This window comes from Aedes albopictus, chromosome 2 (assembly GCF_035046485.1).
Source record: "Aedes albopictus strain Foshan chromosome 2, AalbF5, whole genome shotgun sequence".
In the NCBI taxonomy this organism is placed as follows: Eukaryota; Metazoa; Arthropoda; class Insecta; order Diptera; family Culicidae; genus Aedes; species Aedes albopictus.
Window position 1 is genome coordinate 4735207 of NC_085137.1, and position 27492 is coordinate 4762698.

Here is a 27492-nt window from a genome sequence, read left to right on the forward strand (position 1 = left end):
GGTGGGAACTTTGGTCGTAAGCTGACAGGGAAGGGGGGGTTGCTTCGGCAAACGTGAGCGTCTGTACTCCAGAAGGAGCGGCTCACAACAGCGTCTGATCCTTATGTTAGGGGCGGCTGATCAACATCCGAGTGCCAGGGAAGGACTCTAAGTTCAACAGTACACTATGGTCCTCCGGAAAGTATGGGGTTGGTGTCAAGCCCTACGAGCAACAGAATAATACGAACCGAGACCAACGGCAACGACCCCAGCGAACAAAAAGGACTTGCGATTGGAAACTCGGTACGTGGAACTGCCGATCTCTCAACTTCATTGGGAGCACCCGCATACTCTCCGATCTACTGAAGGACCGCGGGTTCGGCATCGTAGCGCTGCAGGAGGTGTGTTGGGCAGGATCCATGGTGCGGACGTTTAGAGGTAACCATACCATCTACCAGAGCTGTGGCAACACACGCGAGCTGGGAACAGCTTTCATCGTGATGGGTGATATGCAGAGGCGCGTGATCGGTTGGTGGCCGATCGACGAAAGAATGTGCAGGTTGAGGATCAAGTGCCGATTCTTCAACTTCAGCATAATAAACGTACACAGCCCACACTCCGGAAGCACTATGATGACAAGGACGCATTTTAAGCGCAGCTCGAATGCGAGTACGATCGTTGCCCAAGCCATGATGTCAAGATCATCATAGGAGATTTAAACACTCATGTAGGCCAAGAGGAGGAATTCAGACCGACGATTGGTAAGTTCAGTGTCCACCAGCAGATGAACGAAAACTGCCTACGACTCATTGATTTCGCCGCTTCCAAAAATATGGCCATACGTAGCACCTTTTTCTAACACAGCCTCCCTTATCGTTACACCTGGAGATCACCACAGCAGACGGAATCTCAAATCAAATCGACCACGTTCGGATTGACGGACGGCACTTCTTCGACATTATCGACGTCAGGACCTATCGTGGCGCCAACATCGACTCCGACCACTATCTGGTGATGGTCAAACTGCGGCCATAACTTTCCGTTATCAACAATGTACGGTACCGACGACCGCCACAGTGTTAGGTTGTATAGAGCGATTAAAACAACCAGAGTCGCCTCCGCATATGCGCAGAATCTCGAGGCCGCGTTGCCAAACGAGGGCGAGCTCGATGAGGCCTCTCTAAACGACTGCTGGAGTACAGTGAAAGCAACCTAACGACGGAACGAATGGTTCGACGAAGAGTGCAGAACGGTTTTGGAGGAGAAGAACGCAGCGAGGGCGGTAATGCTGCAGAAAGGTACCCGATAGAACGTGGAACGTTACAAACAGAAGCGGAAATATCAGACCCGTCTCTTTCGGGAGAAAAAGCGCCGCCTGGAAGAAGCGGAGTGCGAAGAAATGGAACTGCTGTGCCCCGAAAAACACGGAAGCTCTATCAGAAGTTCAACGCATCCCGCAACGGCTTCGTGCCGCGAGCCGAATTATGCAGCATGCAGGGATAAAGACGGAGGCCTCTTGACGGACGGACGTGAGGTGATCGAAAGGTGAAAGCAGCACTTCGATCAGCACCTGAATGACGTGGAGAACGTAGACACGGGAGACCATGACAACTCCCACGCTGAGGGATGTTAAGGATGCCATTCACCAGCTCAAAACCAACAAAGCAGCTGGTAGGGATGGTATCGCAGCTGAACTCATCGAGATGGTCCCAGAAAAGTTGGCCACCTGTTTGCATCGGCTGATAGTCAGGATTTGAGAAACCGGACAGATATCGGAGGAGTGGAAGGAAGAGGTAATCTGCCCCATTCACAAGAAAGGTGACCATTTGGAATGTGAGAACTTCAGGACGATCACTATTTTGAATGCTGCCTACAAAGTTCTATCCCAGATCATACTAGATAATAAACTGAACTGGAGTGAACATCTAGAACATGTAGTAAATAAGGCAACAACTGCTCTTTGGGCCTGTCGGAGAGTGATCGGGGGAAAGTGGGGGCTAAAACCCAGGATAGTTCATTAGATCTACCTGGCAGTTGTTAGACCCAAAGTCTCTTATGCCTCTCTAGTCTGGTGGCCTAAAACCAAAACCAAAACAGCCCAACGAGTGCTGGCTAAACTTCAACGTTTAGCAACAGTGTCAATAACAGGAGCTATTCGAAGTACTCCTGGTTCAACACTAGATGCCTTAATGCATCTGCTACCCTTGCACCAATTTGTGCAACTAGAGGCGAAGAAAAGTGCCTTGAAGTTAAGGACAAACGTCTTGAAATCCCGCTTCAACATTGCATCCAAACTTCAGACGCACAAATCTCAAGAAGCAAGCTTCAAACAACAATGTACTTTATTATTCTGTTCTTGCTCACTTGTAATTAGTTTAAAATAAAAAGCTCAGGTGCACTGGTTTTGTTTACGATGAGATTTGTGCCCTCGAAATCGTGAGTAGGTGCCAAAGTCGGCCATTGTGGCGGCCATTTTGGGACTCTAACAAGTCTGTCCTTAAAAAGATATAAGAACATCTTAGAAGGCGATCTAACAGGACATTTGGAAATCTTAACCAATGTTACTGTAAATCCACTAGTAATACAAAATGAAGACTGGATGGAACCAAAATTCATCTTAGATATACCATACAAAGTTTCGATTGATGATCGGAGCGTATGGGAATCAGGAGGACCAACGGTTCGACCAGAATCTATTGTATTCTATACGGATGGATCGAAAATGAGTGATAGAACTGCGGCTGGAGTATATGGACCCAGGACTAAACTCGCCATACCAATGGGTAAATGGCCAACGGTGTTCCAAGCTGAAATTCAAGCTATTTTGGAATGCGCTGCCATCTGTCTTAAAAGAAAGTATAGACATGCGAATATCTATATCTTTTCAGACAGTCAGGCAGCTTTAAAGGCAGTCTGCACATTTGAATGTTATTCTAAGCTAGTATGGGAGTGCATTACACTACTGAAGGAACTGGCTGGAAGGAATACTGTAAAATTATTCTGGGTACCAGGTCATTGTGGAATTGCAGGCAACGAAATTGCGGACCAGCTAGCTAGGGAGGGATCTCTGGGTGCCTTGTATGGACCGGAACCCTTCTGTGAAGTATCATCAAGTGCTCTATCGATGGAGCTAAAAAATTGGGAGAAACAGAGCGTAGGAGCAAACTGGCATACTGCACCTGGAATATCCCAGTCAAAGAGATTCATCGTGCCAAGCGTGAAAAACACGAACACACTACTGAAACTTAGTAAACGCGAATTAAGTGTGTACACAGGATTGTTAACTGGGCACTGCCCATCTCGACACTTTCTATTGAAGCTCAAGAAGATTGAATCAGAAGAATATCGGTTCTGTGGTTTCAACTCTGAAACCTCGGAACATCTACTTTGTGAGTGTAGTTTTCTCTTTAAGAAGAGAGAACGTTATTTCGGTGGATGCATCATGCATCCCCGAGATATCTGGTGGAATATAAATCCCAAGAAGGTAGTGGCTTTCATTTTGGAAGCTATTCCAGACTGGGGTATAATGCAGGCCTAAAAAAAAAAACAATCGCTAGTTCTTAATACTAGTGAGTGTACTTATGTACTGCATAAAGCAACTGGGTCTTACCACAATAGATCAATTAATGGTCGCAGTGGTTGTGTACCCCTACAGGGGAAAAAAAAAAATCCCAGATCATCTTCCGTCGTCTGTCACCTTAAACGAACGAGTTCGTGGGAAGTTATCAAGCCGGCTTTATCGACGGTCGATCGACAACGGACCAGATCTTTACCGTACTACAAATCCTCCAGAAATGCCGAGAATACCAGGTCCCAACGCATCATGCTCATCGACTTCAAAGCGGCATACGACAGTATCGACCGCGCAGAGCTATGGAGAATCAAGGACGAAAACGGCTTTGCTGGGAAGCTGACTAGACTGATTAAAGCACCGATGGACGGTGTGCAAAACTGCGTAAGGCAACGTTCAAAAATTACGTCCAACATTTTGGGGAGAGGGGGGGGGGTCTAAGAAAGTGTGACAGTACGTGTATTAGGTACAAGAAAATAGCGTGACAGAGGGGGGAGGGGGGTCTAGAAATCCCGAAAAACGATGGACGTAATAAATGAATCTTCCCTAAGGGTTTCAGGTGAACTATCCAGTTCATTCGAATCTCGCAGGGGACTGTGACAAGGTGACGGACTCTCAGCAATGCATACCTACTAAGTATCTACTACAGCTCATAAATACCCAATCAGAGAGTTATAGTGAATTAATATCAATAACTCAGTATGGAAGCATTTTTCCACACACACATTACCATACAATTTCTTATTGCAAATAGCATCTATTGTCACCACCTTTTGGGTGTAACATAAGTTACCAGTCATCCTGTATATGTACGTACATTTCAACAACGATGTGTTTCATGGAGCCTCGTAGAACTCAAACTAATTCTGAAAGAGGTCTGTAATAGCGCTGGCCTGCCGATGGTCATTCAATATCCCGAGAAGCATTGCATTGAACTACTCCATCGGTCGATCGCAGCAAATATATTTACGGAACGTGCCATACCGGTTCGTCGCATATATACACATCTACCCACACATATAAACAAAGTCTGAGTTGAGTACGCCAACCCAAAGGCAGAGGGAATTCCGCAATTGAACTTCCCCGCCTTCCGTTTTTAAATCGGCTCGGCATTGTTGTAGTTTTTTTTTGTCTTCTTTGCTTTGCAGTCGGCGACTTTTTGACATTGAATTCTTGGGAGCATTCCTCCCTCCGCTTCACAAGCTTGTTGGCAATCGATACCAACGTTGTTGGCCCGTGTGTATACACTGCGGTCTGCTGTTATAGTGATGAAGCAAAATATTCATAATTGTGCCACTACGGTAGGGTGGAACATATCCTTCAGATTAAAAAAAAAAGTCATATAAATATGAAATGGATTCAAACGAAATTAAGAAAAACCTAATTACGGTGATTTCTTGGTAAGAAAAAGTTTGCAAAATCTGTTGTGGCGGAGTGCCACTATCTCAAAGAATTTTTTTTAGATATCTACTATTTGCTTTCTGAATTATGCCTTGATTAGTAATTTAAAATCACGGAGACATGCAAACTGTAAAAAAATCTGAATTTGGTCCTCAGATTCACACCTTCATTTAAACACAAAACATAAAATGAATCGTGGGATGAAATCAAAATAAACTCAATCATACTGAAATTATGAAAACACGTAAAATGGTTACTTTTACGTAAACTTTTTTTTAGGATGTTCTGAAAATTTGTTGGGAAGGAAAGAATATACTAGTTTTATTTAAAAAAAAGTGTGATATTCAACGATAAGCAACACATTAACCCCTTTTTTTCCTAAACACGGAAATCGAGCGCACACCTAGTAGTTTCGTCTCAAGAAGCGCAAAGAGTACATACCACCCAAGTACCGTTTTGCTCGTGTGGTTGGCGTAAGCTCAGACGCTGACACAAACTCGTTCCCTCAGCTCTTCCGCAGAGCCAACAAACAATCCATCCCGCCCACGCTTTCAACAAACGACTCTGTTTGTGCCACCGCTAATTCCGCGGTTAACAAAAGCAGCAGCAGCCGCCAGAGTAATTCACAGACGCAAAAGGAGGCGAAATAAAGACGACGCAACACGTCAAACTTGACGAGCCAAACAAGAGTAATAATAAAGTCGTGAATCACATAACGCATACTAACGATAGCGGCGGTACACGACTGTGATCGTTCACTATTCAGGATGCACAGTTTGCAACGGTGATGATTGGTTAGATACTGTCGATTGTGACGAGAGAGTTCAACGGTATCAGATATTTCGTAGTTACAGTACCTGCCATAATTATGAATACACTACGTAATACTGCAACAACTCAAAGTTGAACAAAACATCTAGAAAATCTCGAAACACTGATCTTTGATCGCGCAATCTTTGAACTTTGAATCTTATAAAAAAAAAAAAAAATCTAAAATCGCGTATCTGTATTTCCTTCCCTTATGATCAGACTAGGCCAGCACGCCAGCACCGTTATTGACTTTAGTAGAGCGCGTAATTCTCCAAATAGGGTATGAGTGCTATAAGTAATCTCACGCTCCCAAATTCATCAAACGATTACGGCACCGACTGATTCCGTTCTTTTTGTTTTCACGCGTGCTGGCTTCTTATAACAAATACAAAAATAAGAAACAAACATCGCTTCAATTCCTCCAGATTTTTGTTTCCAAGGATTCATTTTTTGAGACATCTAGAAATGTTTACTGGATTTCTTTCACTTATTCCTGCTAGAGATTTCTCTAAAAATGTTGTCTACAGGAGCTTGTAATAGAATTGATCTAGGAATTCTTCCTAGGAATCCTCCAGAAATGCTGGGAATTTTCCAGAGTTTTATCCAACAATTAATTTAAAAAAATCTCTAGGAATTTTTTAAATTATTTTTGTGAGAAGGTCCCAGAAATTCCTTGTGGTGTCTCTATTGTCCATCAGGGCACTGTGTGAGTGATTCCAATTGCCAGCTTTATACAGCGCCTAAATGTATTCTATTCTAATTCTACTATATCGACCTGGTTGCCTTTGCGCTGCGGTCTCTTTCTACCCTTTCCATGGTAGATTGATGAGCACGAGGATGTTGATGTGTGGCTCTTGTTTCTTTTCCATTCCGATGGGGGATCCATTGTGAGTTGCCGTTAGCCGATATCGAAGTTTCCGCGTCCGTAGAGCATATGCTTAGATGAGAGTCAGGTGTCAGCCGCTCTCATGGGGAAGAGCAACTGACGAAAAATGGCAAGTGTCGGGGCTAGGATCGAACCCATGATCATTCACTGAAGTGAACGTGTGACCACTGCGCCACGGGTCCCGGCATACTACTGTACTGTTTTACCCAGTACTTCTTTGTGAGATTTCGTCAGATATTTGTCCTCGAGTTCCTTTAGAAACTCTTATAATTTCGCCAGAGATTTCTTCTAGGATTCCTAGAGAAATATATTCTAGGGAATTTACCAAACATTCATCCGATAATGTGAGCTAGAATTTCTTCCTCGTGAGTATGATAGTATTCCTCCAGAAATTCCTGATTGAATTTCTCCAGAGATTCATTCAAGAAATCTTGACATATCTTCAAACCTTTGAATCACAGTCTCTTGGACACCTGAGGGAGAATGGAATGTAACCATCAGCTTAAATCTTCAAAATCCTGTTTTCGATGCCATCTTATGATGAGTTGCAAAAAAATCAATAAAGGCAGTTTGTCGTTCGTAAATATCACCTTCCAAAGCGCCCACGTAGGTGAGCATTAAAAATTAAGAAATGTGAAGAGTCTTAAACTATGATTTTTATATGATTGATTGGACAGAGCATTCAGAAAGTAGATCGTATTTCACTATGAGGAAATACGAAGAGCATGAGATGACCGTACTATTCGTAGTTGCTACTCCGTTACTGACCAAAACAGTCAACATTGCACACTAGGCCTGTCCACCTTTTCAAAAATGTTCTCTGATTCTCAAGTCCACCCCCATATTTTGATTGTCATCCTAAAAGAAGTAACTGGTCAAAATTTCAGCCAAATCCATTGAAATTAAGAGGTGCATCAAATCAATTTTGTGTTTTTCGAGTATTTTTGAACTTCAAAAAATCATAACCACACTAAAACTTGTCAAAACTCAATTCTTTCGGCAGAAATTGAAAGCTATACTTGTTTGCTACAACTTCTTCGAACAACGTGTGCCAATAAAATTGAAGGAAACATGTGTAATTATCACATTTGTAATCAGAAAAACTTTAAAAAGTTGATTTTATGATAGATTTCGTTCTGGAACACCCTAATATACGTAATAAGTTTAATATTTTAAAACGGCATCATATTCCCTCATGTTTTTTGGTTATTTGCTTCTTTGACACCAATGCTGTAGGAGTTGAGCAAAAATTACAAAAATTCGTGAAAGCCAAATGTGGCCTAAAAACTAGCTTTTTGGAGGCAATCACGTTGTGGCGCGAAATTGTACTGAACGTAGTAGCTTTGCTTCCTTGTAGTTTGCCTTGGCTACCCCCTACTACGGGTGATAACAAACAAGCGTGATGACAGGTGTTGGCTAGCATATCAGTGCTGACGCGATGCCACTTTTTGCGCGCCAAAGCGTGATTGCATCAGAAAAGTTAGTTTTTAGACCACATTTGGCTTTCACGAATTTTAGTAATTTTTGCTCAACTCCTACAGCATTGGTGTCAAAGAAGCAAATAACCAAAAAACATTGGAGAATATGATGCCGTTTTGAAAAATCCAACTTATCGCGTATATTAGGGTGTTCCAGAACGAAATCTATCAAAAAATCAACTTTTTAAGGATTTTCTGATTACAAATGTGATAATTACACGTGTTTCCTTCAATTCTATTGGCGCATGTTGTTCTGAGAAGTTGTAGCAAACAAGTATAGCTTTCAATTTCTGCCGAAAGAATTAAGTTTTGACAAGTTTTAGTGTAGTTATGATTTTTTGAAGTTCAAAAATACTCGAAAAACACAAAATTGATTTGATGCACCTATTAATTTCAATGGATTTGGCTGAAATTTTGACCAGTTACTTCTTTTAGGATGCCAATCAAAATATGGGGGTGGACTTGAGAATCAGAGAACATTTTTGAAAAGGTGGACAGGCCTATTGCACACGGAACCAAAATGATGGGGCCTGGGTGTAGCTTTCCATCCTCAATGTGCAATTTTGAAGGTTCAAAACTTTATATTGTCAGTACCGGCGCACAGTGTTTTCTTTTGCCGATTTCGTGCACTTTTTTAATACGCTTTAACCGTTGATTTTTGCCATATAGTTTCTTCGGAGAAGTTTCTACATAAGACAAAGCACATCTTTTGACATGAAGAATTGATTGATTGATTTGTCTTTATTAGAGAGACTTTCAGCCTGACATGAAGAATTGGATGATCAATCCACCTGTAAGTGAGATGCAAAAAATATTTTTTTCAAAAAAAGTAGATAGACGTTTGATGTCTTCGACAAAGTTGTGCAAAATGCAATCTTGAACAACTTTGTCGAAGACGTCATAATGCTAAATCTCATGCTTTACGATATATACAGGTATGTTCCGTTTTTATCAACACGGTTCGCGATTTTCTTTGACAAAATTTTTTGCAACATTTTATTACGAATTGAAAGTTTTACTGTAGAACACATTCCAAAAGTAAAAATATGCAGTTTACTATTAAATTAAATTGTTTGTTGATATCTTTTAGTACATCTTGGTTGCACAGTTCAAATTACAGTTTTCTGACCGTGATGCCGACAAGTAGTTTTCACAACATTTTTGGAAATTTATCTTCGTTGAACGCAAGAATGACACATATTATAGTTCCAGTCCTGGATCGACGTTTTGAAATATGACATACTTCCAGGAATGATTTATCTCTAGGAACATAATTTCGGTATCCTAACAAAAATGGATATGTTTACTTCCTCCCGGAAGGCATTTCTCCACGAGTATCATCTTCACAGATTCCTGTAAAAGTTTCGTCTAGGAAATCTCCAGGATTTTTTTCTAAGTAATCAATTGCAACTTCTCCTGAATATTGGATTCCCCAAGAAGTTCCTCCAGAATTTTTCTAGATTACCTTGTACTACATGCCACTTGTTTATCCTTTGGAATAAGATAAGAATTTTAAAGAAAAGAGGTTCTGCCCCTAATGATTTCTTAAGAAATTCCTTCTCGGATCAAGATTTCTCTGTTTAAATTTCTGCTGGAATTTCTTTGAGGATTCCTTCAAATATTCTCTCAGGAATTGGAATTTATTAATCTTCCTTATGCATTATGTTGGGAACAGCTCGCTGACGTAGACATCCTGTTGAAATTCATCCAAGAGTTGCTTTAGAGATTCACCAAGATTTTATTTTTGAAATAAAGGATTTTCGCCGTTTCTTCAGAATTTCATACGGGAATTCTTCCAAGATTACTCTCTGAAATCCCCCCAGAAAATGTTTCTGATATTTCTCCAGGAGTTTTTTCTGGGTTTTTTTTCCAGAATGTCTTTCTGAGATTCCTTCCACATTTTTTTTTTTCTAGAATTTCATCAGAAGTTCTTTTCGGATTCTTTAAAAAGTTTCTTATGATATTTTTCCCTGGAATGTCCTCCATCCAAACAATTATTTGAAGGATTCCTACAGGACTTTGTTTTGGTATTTATGCGCAGTAGAAACACCTACACCTACTGGAACTATTATTATGAATACTTCCAAGAAATTTTCCAAGAGGATTCTCTATCTATATTTCATATTTGTTATTTCCCCATGATTACTAGATGAACCAGCCTTGGGCAGAAAATCTCGGTAATAAAGATATTATAATAATAATTCTCCCCGATTTCTTACTGCGTCTCTCAGAAGTTTAGTCTGGAATCTCCCAGAAGTTTAGTCTAGCAATCTTCCACGAAGTTTTCGTCAAATCCTCAAGAATTGTCTTCAGGGAGTCCTCCTAATGTTCTGTATAGAAATCTTTGGAGAGTTATTCCTGGAAATCCTCCAGAAGTTCATAATGGGAAACCTTGAGAAAGTTCTTCCAAGAAATCATCGAATTGTTCCTCAAGGAATACTCTCAGAATTGATAGGATTTCCTTAGGATTTTTTTCAGAGTCCTTAGTTTCTTGTTGTTCTGAGAACCCTTCAGGAGTTGCTGGAGAAATCCCCAGATTGTTTTCCAGGATCCTAGACTGCTCTTTCCTGAAGAAACTTATATCTGAAAGACTTAACTCCTTATTCACCTAAAGAAGCTTCTGAATTATATCCTGACGATTAATCAGAAGAAACCCATTAAGGAATCTGGAGGAATACAAGGTAGAATCGCCAGTAGAAATGACTGAAGAAAGCCAAGATTGCATTTTGGAGCAATCGAAAGATGAAATCTCGGACAAAATTCTCCAGTTAGGCTAGTAAATGTAGCAGTTTTGGTCGGGAAAATTTAGACTGGGTATCAAGGATGATAAGAGAGATCTCTGGTAGAAATTTGAGCTCCGTCGGACAGAAATAGCTACCAGGAGAGAATAATTCAGAACATAGCGTAGTTTCAAGAAAATCGTGTTAAATTTATTTTACTTAAAAAAGTTTTGTAACATGATTGTAGTGTAAAAATTCAGACAATGACAAGACAGTCAAAGATAAACCATAAACTGTTTAAGTTCTCGAAAAACACTTGAAGAGGCAGGCCTAGTTCCAGTTGGTACGTAGATCCGTGAAGAAAGAGAAGAAGAAATGAGAAAAAGGATCTTCAGATGGAAGTCTTTGGAGATAAACCCAAATGGACTTCCTGGAGCGATCCCCGGAAAAGATACCAATTAAGGTGCCCTAACACAATAAGCAGATGAAGTAAAAAAAAAGTTGATTATGCAGGTGTTTTTTTCCTATTGCCGGAAAAACGAGTCCGTCCTTTGATGGTGTTATATGCACATCCCATTTATTATTGATCTATCATGATTAGCTACTTATGTTACACTTGTAAAATGATTGAGCCATTTACAAACCCGACAAAATTGTTGATGATGATATTGATATTCACGTGTTACCTCCTGCCACCTCCTATCAGGTTTTCATTAATTAAATTGGCTCGGTTTAATGTTTCTATTGTACCATTGGTTTAATTTTTCTCATGTTCAAATAAGGAGTAAAATTATGCGTGCGAGAAATTAACACATGAATTTACACATAAATTTGAAATGTGTTGAACTTGTGTCGCTACTGTAACGTATGCATCTTCTATATGGTGGTTGTTTCAAATTCATTCATGGACGCATTGCCTCAAGATTATTGTTAAACTATAAATAACTCGTGTTCGAGGGAACAAATTTGACAAAAACTTTAGTGTTGACAAAAACGGAATAAAATGTCGATGAAATCGGATATTGACAAAAACGGATAGTGATAAAAACGAATAGTGACAAAAACGGAACATACCTGTTTTGCGTTGTATGTGCATTAGGGCAGTTCAGACTTTAAACATGACAAAAATTCAAAGCTCCCATATGTGCATTACAATTCTTGGTGCAAAACTAGAGTCCTGTCAAATTTTCACCCATTTCAGTGGTAATTTAATGGTGGCCCAAAAGCAAAATAGGTTTATATGGGAATTACTATGGAGAATTTTTGAAAAAGGTTCACTGCGCTGTAGAGCATCACCAAATGGATAAAGTCAAAAGGTCAAAGCCAAATTGAATTCTTCAGATCTCAATGATGAATGTTGCCGAAGACATGTTTTTGCAGAACATCAAAAAATTCTAGCTTTTGAAATAACAAAGTTATTTACAAATTACTGATTGTCATAGGGTAGTTTTGAACTCGTCTAACTTCTTTCGGTGCAAAATGGCCCAGAGAACCGTTCCGAATAATGAAACAACTATGTTTATACTTTATGAAAATGGCTTAACTTTTGTATGCGAGTGTATGCTTTATGAGTTATGGTAAAAAAACAAACAATTATCAAATATTTAAATAATTTAACAATCTTCATTTAACGAGATAGAATATCGCAATGTTCAGCAAAATAGTGTATTTTTATATACTCAGTAACTTTGCAGAACATGAAAATAACGTAAAAATTCTGGATTAAAAGTTATAAAAATAAAATTCTTAGGCCGTTCGCAACGCTGTTTTATTTTGTATGGCGAGTTTTAAAAATTTTAAAACTCGCCATACAAAATAAAACAGCATTGCGAACGGTCTTAGTGATTTTCTAACATGTTCATTTTTTATAACTCGATAAAATGATCATAGCTTTTTATCAAGATTTTCATTTTTTTCATGTTCTAGAAAGTTGTTAAGGTTAATGATTGTTTGCCTCGAGTTTTTTGAAGTGATAAAAAACTGTCAATCTTGCAGCCACGCAGCAGAAAAAGTATCATCGCAATCACTACGAGTGAGCAAATAGGATGATACTTTTTCATACGACTATTCGCTTTAGTGGCCGAGAATTATCACTTTGAAATTTCGAGCCACATATCCAACATGGCTGCCGATGCTTATGATGCCGTAAAAAGCCTTAATCATACAAAAATATGCAATTTTGCTAAACATTGCGACATTCTAAATTAAGAAGTTAATAAATGATTTCAATATTTGATAATTGTTTGCTTATTTACCATAACACATAAAGGATACACTTGCATACAAAAGTTTAAGCCATTTTCATATAGGGTGCGGGCACCGGTTTTGGCCAGTCTAAGGGAAATCATTTTTATAAAAATAACCAATAATCCTATGAAAACAACCAATGCGTCAAAAGAAAGGTTTCAATCTATATTTTGAAGGAAAAATGCAGAAATCATGCCAATACTTGATTTTTGTATTAAAAGTGGCACTGGCCAAAATAGAAGCTCTGCCGCAGTTTTGGCCATATTCTTAAGTTTGGTTTCTATTTTGGCCAATCACGTGTATTTCTTATGGGAGTGGCCAAATTAGAAGCACCCTGGCCAAAATAGATATATGGGAGCAGATTTTTTAAGGAAATATATTTTTTTCTTCCAGTTTTTAATCAAAATGTGTGGTTTTCACAGCTGTAATCATCATATTGTATTAGGATCTACTAGTAAAAAATAAATTAACGCCGATTTAGATCGCAGCAGGCTCAATACCGCACTATGGCCAAAACTCCGGACTGGCCAAAACTGAAGCTTCTACCCTACTAGAAATATGGTTGTTTCATTATTCGGAACGGTTCTCTGCGCCATTTTGCGGCGAAAGAAGTTAGACGAGTTCAAAGTTACCCTATGAAAATCATAAATTTGTGAATAACTTTGTTTTTTTTTAAAGCTAGGGGTTTTAGATGTTCAGCAAAAACATGTACTTTTACATTCAAAACAACTTTGTAGAAGACGCAAAAAATGTAAAAAAATCCGTTAAAAAGTTATGGTGAAATATATGATTTCTAGGGATTATGCACATACAACGCAATATATCTCGTAAAGTATGAGATTTAGCATTATTAAATTAAATTGCATTTTGCATTTTGCACAACTTTGCCGAAAACATCAGACGTCTATCTGCATTTTTTGAAAACATATTTTTTTATCTCACTTATAGGTGGATTGAAAACATACGAAGAACGGATAACCTCCAAAGTTATGTACCTACGAGCAGTAAGGCATTTCCAATCCAATATTGGTAGCTTAAATATGCTCTGATCGAACACTATGAAACACTATGACATCCTAGTTAAAATTTCTTTCCAATGGTTGCGTGATAAATTTTTCATTTGAACTGAGTTATAGGCGGAAGAGTCAGACTCTTCTAAGGGGAAACGAAACATTCTTGGTGAGAATCAAAGACTTATGATAAAATTTCGAAGCTAACTCATGACCAATAAATAAAACATATTGTTGACGCCAATGGGTGTTTACAAATGACTACTTCTCATAAATATCAGTGCAACAAATGACGCATAAATACACTTAACAGCAATCATTAACATAATGAACATGACTATTTGATGTTCCATACAAAAATCTAAACTACACTTTTAAATAAAGCAAAGACTAAATAACTAATATGATAGAACAGATCATCATAATACAACAAAAAATTACATATAGCTTGGAAATCCAAGACAAATAACTGACAACTTGAAAAGAACCCTACAAATTGCATGGATGTTGTGCAAAAAGAAACTCGAGAATCACCATATTCTCAGGTTCAGCTTGTAAAATGAGCTGTAGGTGGTTGAATTTGAATATGTCGAAATGTCATTTTCAGCACTGACCGTAACCTTCCAAGTAAGCTTGCAACAGTATCTTCTTTGTGGAGCGGACCTGGTGTGATGGTTAGAAAACTTGACTATCACGCCGAGGACCTGGGATCGAATCCCACTCCCGACATACTAACAAAATGTGGATTCTTCCTTCGGAAGGGAAATAAAACGTGGGTCTCGAGATGAACTAGCCTAGGGTTAAAAATCTCGTTAATACAGACAAAAAAAAGTATCTTTTTAGATGCCACCCTCCCCACAAAATTCAAAACAGATGGCGTGAACGGAATTAGGAATTTAAAAAATATTGAAATAAGGATGTCTCGGTTAGTATAGTGTGTATCCTTTGGATGGCATAGATACAACGAGAGAACCAAAATATGATTCAATCAAAATCGAAAGTACTATTCATGTGTGCTCTTTCAATAAGTAGGTCAACTAACTTCGTAAGCGTAATCGAACACCATCATCGATCACGAACCGAAAAAAAACGAAAAATTGCCTTGATCATAATTTGATAGGCTAAATGAATTGCCATTAATGTTTAAATTACGTGCCCTACTATTCGCACTCCTCATACTCGTTACAGCTGTGTAATAACCTATCAGCTGTTCGATGGAGGGCGAGGAGTCATGCGGAAAGGCCTTAGCTCAGAGAGTTGCATCTCTCGCACAGCATCTTTCTGGCGGTAATGTATCTACCATGCACTCACTCACTTCTGGGATCGTGTTGATGCTGAGCAGAGAAGGAATTACCCTGAACCGGACCGTGTTTCTTCAGGCCATCGCTTGGTGTAGCTCTCGGAAGAGAGCGTGTATGGGTACGACGCGGCGGTATAGATTCAATTTACATAACCCCATTAAAATGAAGCCAAGCCAAGGTAGCTCCTATGCGCCGCGCCTTTCTTACCCCAGTGCCCCACATCATCAGCAGCTCCAAGCCAGATTGAGTGAGTTGATTTAACTATCTTTTTCCCTTCATCATCCAAGTCCAAGCAACAGTCAGTGGTGATGTTTTTAGCTCTCTTCTTTACTTCACGATTCTGGTTTTACTATCCGATCCGAGCCATGCCGTATGACATCTGAAAACGAGAGCAGCAGCTTACCAACCACAGGAAAACAAATGACCCAACAGCAGTGTCGCTCTCGTTTGGTCGGACGTTCGAGTAGGTTTTCCCCCAACTTCTCATAACGAATGACGAATATGTAACAGCAGCGCCTAGGTTGGGTTGTGTGTGGAATGGGAGGCCACGCGGGTAAATGTTAAAGTTACTGCCTTTGACCTGATTTAGATGGGTAGGATCTCTCTGTGTGCATTAGGAAGAACAGATTTTAATTTTGGCAGACGACAGACAGTGCCTCTAATGTTCTATTTCTTTTTGCACATCTCTATTTCTGCGTGACCTAATTCAAGAAAAGGGTTGAACACTAGACATATCTATGTTTGTGCACCTCTTCTTCAAAGATTGCGAAATTATTAACGTTTTCTATATTCTATCTTTTTACAGATGGGTGACGTAGATCCAGAAACGCTGTTAGAATGGCTTTCTATGGGCCAGGGAGACGAACGGGACATGCAGTTGATTGCCCTGGAGCAACTATGTATGCTTCTGTTGATGTCCGACAACGTTGATCGTTGTTTCGAAAGGTAAGCAATCCTGTTGGTCACTCCAAGTTAATACATGTTTGTAACGTTATTACAAAACAATGTGATTAGGGCAACAATGACACATTATTTCTTCTGTTTGATGATACAACGTCAACAGGATCAAAATAAACCAATCATGCTCAAACATCTGGTTTGACTCGATATAATTTTCAATAATGTCTACTATTGAGTTCATTCCTTGTCAAATATTTGACTCCGTGTACTCGGGGTCTTCCAACTTTTTTGATTCAACTGCTAACTTTTTCACTGTAAGCTCTACAATATATCAATGTACAATTCTGATACAGCATTTCAATAGGCTATGGCTATTTAACTTCACAACTTGTCACATCGTTATGAACCTCATGTAGTGCATTCCTTTGTTGTTTCGAAAGATATATAATACTTGCCAAGGATATCTCAGATTTGACACACTTTATCTGGATGATAGAAGGACGAATGTTTTCAAATTTTTTTGTAACAACAGATCTATAAACAGTACAGGATAATCACACATAACGTTACCTAATCACCGTTTGTGAAACATCTTCAGATTCAAGAACATTGTTCTCTTTGTCTTGCAGTTGTCCCCCCAGAACGTTTCTACCAGCGCTGTGTAAAATATTTCTAGATGAGCTAGCGCCAGAAAATGTCCTAGAAGTGACAGCACGTGCCATCACCTACTACCTAGACGTATCGTCCGAGTGCACACGTCGCATCGTAGCGATAGATGGGGCGATCAAAGCCATCTGCAACCGGTTGGTGGTGGCCGATCTCGAAAGCAGAACTAGTCGTGATCTAGCGGAGCAGTGCATCAAAGTGCTTGAACTGATATGCACTCGGGAAGCTGGGGCAGTGTTCGAGGGCGGTGGACTGAATTGTGTGCTGTCGTTCATCCGAGATAATGGGTCACAAATCCACAAGGACACACTACATTCGGCGATGGCCGTGGTGTCTAGGTTGTGTACCAAAGTGGAACCACAAGGTGCCAATGTACAAACTTGTGTAGAAAGCCTAAGTACCCTGCTGCAGCACGAAGATCCACTGGTAGCTGACGGTGCACTGAAATGTTTCGCTTCTGTAGCAGATCGGTTCACCAGGAAAGGAGTTGATCCTGCCCCACTTGCGGAGTACGGATTAGTCACGGAGCTGTTGAATCGGCTCAGCAATGCGGCAGGACCACAGGCATCAGCCTCGGCAGCTGGTGCTAGTTCAAACGCAACACCTGCTGCGCAGGTTAACAGCCAAGAGACTACTACAGGAACAGTACAGCTCTCGTCATCGGCACCGAAAACGCAAGGAGCTGCGGAAGCAGGTCGATCGAGTCAATCGATTGCCACAACCATATCTCTGCTATCTACCTTATGCCGAGGATCACCATCGATCACACATGATCTCCTCCGATCCAATCTACCAGATGCTATGGAACGAGCCTTCAAAGGTGATGAACGATGTGTTCTCGACTGTATGAGGCTTGCCGATCTGATCTTGCTACTGCTGTTCGAAGGTCGACAAGCTCTTGGCAGGGTGGGCGGATCCAGTGGTCAACTAGCTCCCCGTGTGCGAAGAGCAGACTCTAGTACGGAGCGAACACATCGACAGTTGATCGATTGCATACGTAGTAAGGACACCGAAGCCCTAATCGAAGCTATCGAGTCGGGTGGAATCGATGTCAACTGCATGGACGATGTCGGTCAAACGTTACTTAACTGGGCTTCGGCCTTTGGTACATTAGAAATGGTAGAGTTTTTATGTGATAAAGGTGCTGACGTCAACAAGGGCCAGCGAAGTTCCTCTCTGCATTATGCGGCCTGCTTTGGACGGCCCGGTATTGCCAAAGTGCTGCTCAAACACGGTGCCAATCCGGACCTGCGGGATGAAGATGGCAAAACCCCGCTGGATAAGGCTCGCGAACGACCGGACGAGGGCCATCGGGAAGTTGCGTCCATTCTGCAGTCGCCTGGTGAATGGATGACCGCGGCAACACGATCGGACTTGAAAACCGATCCCGAGGACGGCGAAAGTGAGCCCCGGGGAGATCCGGAGATGGCACCCGTCTATCTTAAGTTCTTTCTACCAATTTTCTGCAAAACGTTCCAAAGCACAATGCTAGCCAGCGTTCGACGGTCTAGCTTAGGTGAGTTTGCTATTCTAAGTTGTAAGATATTGTAAGCCCTATAATCATTTGCTCTTATTTCTACTATGCAGGTCTCATAAAGAAAATGATTCAATATGTCCAGCCGGAGATGCTGTCGAGGCTTTGCTCCTCCGAAGGCCTTCAAAGTCATGAACTGAGCCTCGGAACGTTACTAGTCGAAGTCGTCGCCAGTGTTCTAGACAATGAGGTAAGTTATGATCATAGAAACAGATTACTTTCCACTATCTTTAACGACCACCCCCTAACAACCGCTCTCTAGTGTGAATTGGCCGTGTCATGCTGAAGCAAGCAACAAAATTAAACCATCTTCAAGCATTAGCTTCCCTTTTTTCTCCACATCCTAAGTTGTACACGTACTAAAAGTGATTTTTAAACTATACGGCTTCCAGATAAGCTACAGCTGGCCGTCACAGCCATCAACACCATCTCTACTGCCCTTAACCGTTTCCTCCTCTTCTACCAATACTACTAGTAGTAGCAATAGTATTCTAGCCAAATATAGTTGCGCTGACCGAGTAAGCAAGTACGTCCAGAACCTGCGGCAGCAACAACATCAACAGCAGCAACCACCGGAGCGGCGTCGTAACTCTAGTTCCTACATAATTCCACCGCCGCCACCGATGCTCCCGCTGACCCCGTCTCAGGTCGGCCAAAGTCCGCATCCTCGGAACGGCAACAACAACAACAACAAAAGCAATAACAACAACAGCAATGACAAACAACGCTGTTGTCGAAGCAATTGGTCCGATCTTAGCATTGCGGTAATGAAGCTTGCACAAAATTGTTGAAAGTTACTTTTCTTCATTTCCTTGGCGCGCGCGCAACATTCAGTCGTTCCTCTTTTTTGTTACCGTTGATTTCCTGTCTGCCAGCTATCATGCATTGTTATGTGACGCATTTTTTTTTATAACAACCGACCATTCATCTATGCACTAGCAATTATAGCTGTCTTTGTTTATCGCGTTTGTTTGTGCTGTTAGATAAGATCTTATTGATTAGACGCAGATACGCATTCAATACTCGATGAATGTCGAAAAACGAAACTCTTGTCGAAGAACCGTTGTTGCGTATTGATAAAGTAGTTTAGGTTGAATAGCTACCCTAGTTTATGTTATATTCTTCATAGAAAAGTTTTGTATTTCTGAGTCTGCGATAAGTACGAAAGGCTGTTTCCGGCTTACTGATGCAAGTAGTTAGATCTATCCAATCAAAAAGGATATTTTGGCGTAAAAAAAGTTTTTCTAAATTTAAAATGTGACATTGCTTCCTTTGAAATAATCAGCTGCCCAAATATTTGTATATTTATGCATAAACAGACTGATGCTGGATTGTAGTCCAAGTAGTTCCCTCTTAAAACAATGCTGTTGTAAGGGGAGCTCCCAGAAAAGATCTGTTGAAAACTTGAGAATTATGTTTGTATAACAATCTTACGTAGCAACCTTCAAAGAATTTATGACGCATGAGTATATCGTACCATTTTGCTAACGCTTACGTTCATGTTGCTTTTGTTCAGATTTGTGTTTTGTTATATGTAGTAAACTAAGCAAAGTGTACAATCTACAACGTTGCGCCGTCGCTGGAATTTTTTCTTCGTCCATTTAACACTTGCAACCACAATCTAACTAACCACAATAAGTGTAACAGCCGAGTCACTTATCTCGATTATTACAAAAATGCGCAAGATCGACCAGTTGTTTCCGATTGGCATTATCAACAGCCAAAACACAAATAAATCGCGCGGTTGTTATTGCTCTTTTCCTCATCAAGTGAACTACTTAGTACCTGTTTGTGTGTGCTGTGATTACTAGCATCACTTACGAGTGCAAAAAGTGTACCTTTCGCTAACGTTTTTCCTCTAATTCTTCATTAACTGCGTCGTTTCGGTTCAAAGTTAAGTTCTGACACAATGATCTCCTTTCCCACACACACAGGACGACGAAGATGGCCATCTAGTGGTGCTTACCATTATCGAGGAGCTCATGTCCAAGACGCAGGATGACTTCCTCGATCACTTTGCCCGGCTCGGAGTGTTCTCCAAAGTGCAGTCTCTCATGGGAGAGAACGGCTTCGCTGGCGAAGGAGACAACAATGATGTGATCAAATCTCAAGACGAGTCCAAAACAGTCACCGCGCAAGATGCCTCGGTCGTCTCTACTTCTGGAAGCTCCAGCTCTGGTGCTGCCACTACGAATACGGTGGAAGATGCCAAAGAAATCCTTCCCGGGAAGGCGTACCACTGGCGAGATTGGAGTATCTGTCGGGGTCGCGATTGCTTGTACGTGTGGTCAGATTCGGCCGCACTGGAGCTTTCCAATGGATCCAATGGATGGTTCCGGTTCATCTTGGATGGAAAACTGGCCACCATGTACTCTAGTGGTAGCCCGGAGAATGGTAGCGATAGTTCAGGTCAGTATCGTTTTGTTTTCAGCTGAAGTTTTGTTTATATTTGTGACTTTTGACATGACTCCAAACACATTTACACTACGGGTTACCATATTTACTGCGGTCACAAAAGTACGCATTTACATTTACATGTTTTCAAATTAGTCTAATAAAATGTTGTTAAGAAACAGACATAAAATAGTACGTATGGCAACCCTTTCCACAATGCATGTCTATTGGCTTTAGAACACATTTGGCTTCGCATATAGTGTATATTTATTATTGGCATCACACACATACACGAATATCATCATGTTGTTAAAACCCTGAATGTATTCACTCCTCCCACACCATGGTTTGACAGTAACAATTTCGCTCAGTGTTCCGACTATTGTGTCCCCGTAAATCCAGATCAGTGTTCTTTATTTGAATTTCCTACTGTTCTCAACCCCGATGTTTCCCCATTTCTAGGCAAGGGAAGGACAGCGGATTCTTTAGCCGGCGAAGGTGAGATTACGTGATAGTCCATATAGAAAATGCGAGCCAAACTATAGAAATTTACCGCTTATTCCCTTTGTTGACCCAACCTGTACCAACTAGAAGTAGTCATTGTTTTTGGAACAGTAGTGATAATGCCGACCATTGACGTATCTAAACAATCTAATTGGCAAATTGATGGCACCGGTTTGTCAAAACAGACTTTGAATTGAACTATTGTTTTTACCCCCACAGAAAACCGGGGTGAATTCCTAGAGAAATTGCAACGAGCTCGTGGAGCAGTGCGACAGGGAACTCCGTCCCAGCCGATCCTATCGTCGCCGAGCCTTTCGCGGATCGTTGTTGGCAACTGGGTGCTGCAGAGTCAGAAAGAACATCAGCTACATATCAACAACTCGGAGGGCCACCAGGTAACGATACTGCAGGACGAACTACCTGGATTCATTTTCGAAAGCAACCGTGGAACCAAGCATACTTTCACGGCGGAAACCACTCTTGGACCGGACTTCGCCGCCGGATGGATCAACACCAAGAAGAAGAAGATGCGTTCCAAGGCAGAGGCACAGAAGTATCAGGTACGTTACGAACATTTTGAGAAGACCCCGTCAATTGTAGACTTCAGGTATCAGTAGGTCGGCTCCAGAGGCACGTTCTCCTTCATTTGGAAAATGTGTGCCATCGCCATGAACACGAGCTTATTCATCATTTTCCTGAAGGAAAAAGTATGGGAAAGGGGAAAGGACAGGATCGTCATACACGCATAAGCAATGGGTTCAAACAGCGCCCTGAAAAAAGCACTGTGATAACGCATAAAGCGTAAAGAGAGCCTATAGCTTTTTACCACAGAGGGTCCAGAACAACAGAACGTCCTGAAGATTCTGGTTTCTGAAGTCCGTTTCACTTTTACCGAGTACTCGGAAACGCAGTTGCGCAAAAACTGGACAGTTACATATCAAATGATACGAAGTTACATAATCGGATTCACTCTTACCACATGCAAATGAATCAGCTTGCTGAATATTCGCCATGTGATAGCTGAGTCGGCAGTGGCCAGTCAATGCTTTGACCAGCATGCTGCAATTCTGCTTTGACAGATTTGTTAGATACTTCGCCACCCCTAGAGATGGCTCAGTACAATAGAATTTGGTTTGACGACATGACTCCAAACTATTCCAGCGTTGTTTGTGCTGAGTGGCAACCCAGGTGTCAATCTGAGGCTTGGATACCGGAATAGCTGACTCAAGACCAATAAAGTCATGTGATGCTCCAGTGTAAGCTAGCTTATCAGCCAATCCATTTCCAACAATGGAAGGATAGCCAGGTACCCATACAAGGTGAACAGCGTTTGCTAAATTCAGCTCCTCGACTTGAATTCGACAAGTGATAACTATCTTCGATCTGGAGTTGGCCGACGCAAGTGCTTTAATAGCAGCCTAGCTATCTGAACAGAAGTAAATTACTCTGCCCATTACGTGCTGCTGCAGTTCTGATTGCGCTCACTCCGCACATAAGATTTCGACCTGTAAAACGATGCAGTGTCTACCAAGTGAATACCCAAGTATCATTTTGATGACCAATTAGCCTTGTAGAAGTTTTGACAACCATCATAAAACCTTATACCTTTTATTTTGGTTTTGTGATAGTTTAAAGAGCCTCTTCCAATCTATTTGACTTAAAAATGTTAATTCGAGAAGGGAGCCATCAGTGTAACATACGATGCCGCCTGAAATACTTCTCTTCAGATATCCAGATTGCCACTCTTCCCGGGAAGGGAATTTCGTGGAAAATGTCCTATATGGAAAATTACAATCAATTGTAAGATCACTTGGAACAAGAACAAGTTTGTCCCAATTCACCAAACAACGAGGTGCGTATGAACTGCGATTCACAGGAGTTTCCTCTAGTAAACCGAGTACCCATAGGCGGTAAGTGCAAGAAAGTGCTTCTTGTTTGAGATGAATGTGTTGTGGGGCAACATCAAAGAGAACTTCGAGCGCTGCCGTGGGAGTTGAAGAGAACGCTCCAGACATCGCCATTAAGCACATCCTTTGGAGATGGACTAATTTTGATTGGATCGTTCTCATTTCGCCCTTCTGTCACCACACAAGACATCCATAGGCCAATCTTGGTCGAACAAAAGTTGTGTAAATCCATTTGATATACTTGAGTTTTAGACCCCAAGTTATATCAAAGGTTCGCTGGCACTGTCCGAAGGGCATACAAGCTTTCTTGATTCTGAACTCAATATGAGGTGTCCAGGAAAGCTTGGAATCAAGAATGACTCCAACGTACTTTACCTGTTCAGTCACATTGATTTCAGAATCAAAGAGACGTAAAGGTCGAACACCAGTACGGTTTCGCTTTTCCCCTGGCCAAGATCACAGGGTTTGACGGTATTAAAGTGAAGGATGTTAATTGTAATTCTTGTAATGAAAATATCACCTTTAACACTTTAATGCGCCTCCAACGGTTCATTGCAAACCGGCTGCTACAGATGGAGTATGGCTGATTTATCAGAAATGCTCGATATACAGGAGGAACCTGCTGGGGCCTAGTAGTTTCTATACCCAGGAAACAGTTCCGGTCGGTTGAGTCTAGGAGGGTACCGAGAGTCGTTGTGAATCATAATGAAAATATTTGTGTTTTGTGACGGGTCTCGGAATCTTTTTTGAGTCAGCAGACTTTGAACTGTTGCATGGGCTTCCCACTATTTGGTTAATTTTATCAAATACACTAAAAAAAATCAATTCAAATATGAAATAATTAGTAGTATCTCGTGTATTCAATTTGCTAATACATAGGTCTCAACATTTGATGTGCTATCGTGATTTAATTTTCTCTTTAATTATTTTTATATCTGATAGTTTTGTGAGTAAACCCTAATATGTTTCATGCCTAGTACTTAATGATATTTTCTTGCGACATCAATTCAAAATAACTAAAAAACTAATAGTGGGAAGTGCAGCATTTAATAGTGCATGCTTATAGATTCGAAGCTAACGTGTGATCAAGACGAAATCGACAAAAACTGACTACTTCGACTTTGACTAACGTAGACTATTTATGACAAATTAGATTTTTTTTTTTACATTTTTCGGCTGTATGGAAGGTTTTCTTTAATTTTGACCTATTTGGACCTTTCTGATAGTGCTAGGGATGTGGATGAAATACAACTTGCAAAGATAAAAAAAAACATTACTTAAATAAGGATCAACAAAAATGGACATAAGAAACACATCGACCATCTAACAGATCATAGGTACACCAAAGATTACTGATCTATATGGCAGACCATAAATTTGAACAATAACATTATTTAAACCTAGACATGACAAAAAAAAACACAAACACAAAATCGACCAAATGACAATAAACCGAAACTTTCACACCTTCTACCGTAACCTTCTGAATCAGTACGCAACAGTGTCTTACTGGACGACATGTCCGTGCACGGCTGGTGAACTGCTTCTGAAGGAATACGTTCTCTATCCTATCCAAAGGCCTAGTGAACTGTCGTTGTCCGCGCAAACGCATCGTGCTCTTCCATATAGACGCGAGACGATTGTGCATACAGTGATGGGAGAGGTTTCTACGTCCCTCGGCGTGCCGCTAGGAACCTTAAAAAAAAAAAAAAAAAAAAAAAAAAAAAAAAAAAAAAAAAAAAAAAAAAACACCAGTACGGTTTCGCTTTTCCGTGAAAAGAACAATAGATATTTAACTCGGATTTACCGAAAGGCCATATTAGCGACACGACACCAACCCTCAACTACCTGAAGAGCGTTTTGCATCAGGTAGAAAAGGGTGCTGATGCACATACCGACTAACAATGTAAGGTAGTCGTCGGCAAACTATAAGTAGGAAAACCGTTATTATTGAGTTGTCTCAATAGCGTATCTGCTACGAGATTCCACGGAAGTGGTGACAAGACTCCCCCTTGAGGGCATCCACAAACACTCAATTTCCTAAACGCCACTTGACGCAATGTCGAGAAGAGAGGACGGTTTTTGAGCATTTGGTTAATCCAATTGGAAATCATTGGAGGTATACCATGACCCCGTGCGGCTTCCAATATGGCATCGAAAGGCACATTCGATATCTAAGAAAACACTCAAGCAGGATTGCTTTTGAGCGAATGCCTTCTCGATATCGTAAACAACTTTGTGTAAAAGAATCACGGTGGACTTTCCAGATTGGTAAGCATGTTGGTTCACATGAAGAGGCACATTGGCCAGATGAACATCACGGATGTGATGTTCGACAATGCGTTCTAAGCATTTCAGAAGAAAAGAGGTCAAACTGATAGGTTTGAAACATTTTGCTTCTTCATACGATGCACGACCCACTTTCGGAATTACCTTTACAGTAATATCCCGCCAGTATTTGGGAATCTACTCTGTAGCAAAACTGCAAACAAGTATTCCGGGATGAACCTGCCTACGGCAAAAAGTGTTTTTTTTTTTCAAAACATGTTTGAAATAATTAAATCACTTCTGAAACAAAACAGAATAAATCCCATCTGCCTCAGGAGATTTGAAAGGAGCAAAGCTATTTAGTGTCAATTCAATCGATTCTAAAGTTATGATACTCCGAGCCCAAGCTAAAGAATCATAACTACAAAAAAAGACATCAGGTGCATTCGAAGATGTAATATCCACACCTCCGGGTAAGTATGTGCTGAATAAGCATTCCAGCACTTCCTCATTAGAGATCAGATCGCCATTTGGCAAACGAAGTTCGTTCACTTTAAAATCCTTAGATTTTGCAAGGATTTTGTTCAACCGACTGGCTTCACCCAGACTGGAAACATTTGTACAAAGGTTTTTCCAGCCGGATCGTTCAGCAGACCGAAGAGATTTCTGGTAGGCGCGCCGAGCCGACCTGAAAGCTTTCGATCCAACAGACCGTCGTCTGTTCCAACTTTTTCTACATTGTTTCCTGAGCTTCGCCGGATCAGAGTTCCATAAAGGGATTGCTCTTGTGGTCTTCACAAACCGCAGAGGGCAGGCTTCTGCAAAAGCTTCAATGATGAAGGCCGTTGTAGTATCAACGGTATCTTCTTAATCACTTGGAGTGTCAATGGATGGTGAGTATCCATGAAATTTGGCTGCAACCAAATTGGTAACGAGATTTCAGTTGGTTGGCCGGGGGTTCCTGAAACGCAAAGTTTGCGAAGTAACATTGAAATGTTCAAAAAAGATGTGGCGATGGTCAGATGAAGATTCTTCATCTGACACATACCAATGGGTCAGCTCGTGACTAATTCTGCTAGAGCAAAGCGTTATGTCTTCTTACACTTCCTCTCTAGCAGATACCATGAAGTTTGGTCGGTTGCCTATGTTAAGTAATCCAAGATCTGTACTACTTAAGTATTACATCAAACTGGAGCCTCTCAAATTGTTGTCTGAGCTGCCCCAGATTATATGGTGAGCATTAGCATCACTACCAACAATTAGCGGAAGGCCTTTTGAAGTGCATGATGCGATAGACTTGCTTGAAAGCATCCGTAGGGGATGGTTCATGATGCGGTAAATAAACCGAACAATAAACGTATTTCCTGTTGAGGTTTCCAATAGATACATCGATTGTGATAGCACATACATCTCTAGTGTTTAGTTCAGAGATGAGTGTAGCAACGATTGCGTTGTTGACAAGCACACATGCTCGAGGCATGACACGTGAGTTTGCCATTTCATTTTACTGAACGTAGCAAACACCGGATTCACAAGGTTTCCTAGATAGAAATTCACCTTACGAAAGTAAAGTTCTTGGACTAAGGCCATTTGGGTTGTACCATTTTGCGTAAGGATTGGAAAACGCCAAAGGCGAGGATACACGGAATACACTGTGTAAATCGCATAATCATGGCATCATCATAATCCCGCCCTTATTCAGCCTCAAGTATGAGATTAAAGAAGGGCAGCTGATTTTCTCGGAGAAACACAAGGTCCACTGCACCATTGCTCCGGTTAGCGCAGAAAGGGCAAATACTGTGTAGGGGGCCCTGGTACTCTCAGGTTCCGTTTGCGACTAGGTTTTTATAAGACCCCCCTAATCATTCATTCCTAGGCACGGTAAGCATAAAGCCGCATAACACCTTGAATTAGGG

The 27492-nt window shown here is 40.9% G+C and overlaps 1 protein-coding gene across 6 annotated transcripts in view; it reads left to right on the top strand.

Annotated features, from left to right (window-relative positions):
- The window catches only part of LOC109404606 (E3 ubiquitin-protein ligase Ufd4), a 117860-nt gene that overhangs the window by 66389 nt on the left and 23979 nt on the right, over positions 1-27492 (top strand). The window contains exons 3-9 of one of the 6 annotated variants that reach the window (XM_062849033.1): positions 16209-16348; positions 16933-18485; positions 18557-18693; positions 18896-19267; positions 20438-20912; positions 21360-21395; positions 21621-21961. In XM_062849033.1, coding sequence (XP_062705017.1) covers positions 16209-16348; positions 16933-18485; positions 18557-18693; positions 18896-19267; positions 20438-20912; positions 21360-21395; positions 21621-21961 — 3054 coding nt within the window. The remainder of the gene's footprint in view (positions 1-16208; positions 16349-16932; positions 18486-18556; positions 18694-18895; positions 19268-20437; positions 20913-21359; positions 21396-21620; positions 21962-27492) is intronic. The other 5 variants (XM_029864376.2, XM_062849034.1, XM_029864377.2 and 2 more) reach the window with 5 other exon arrangements.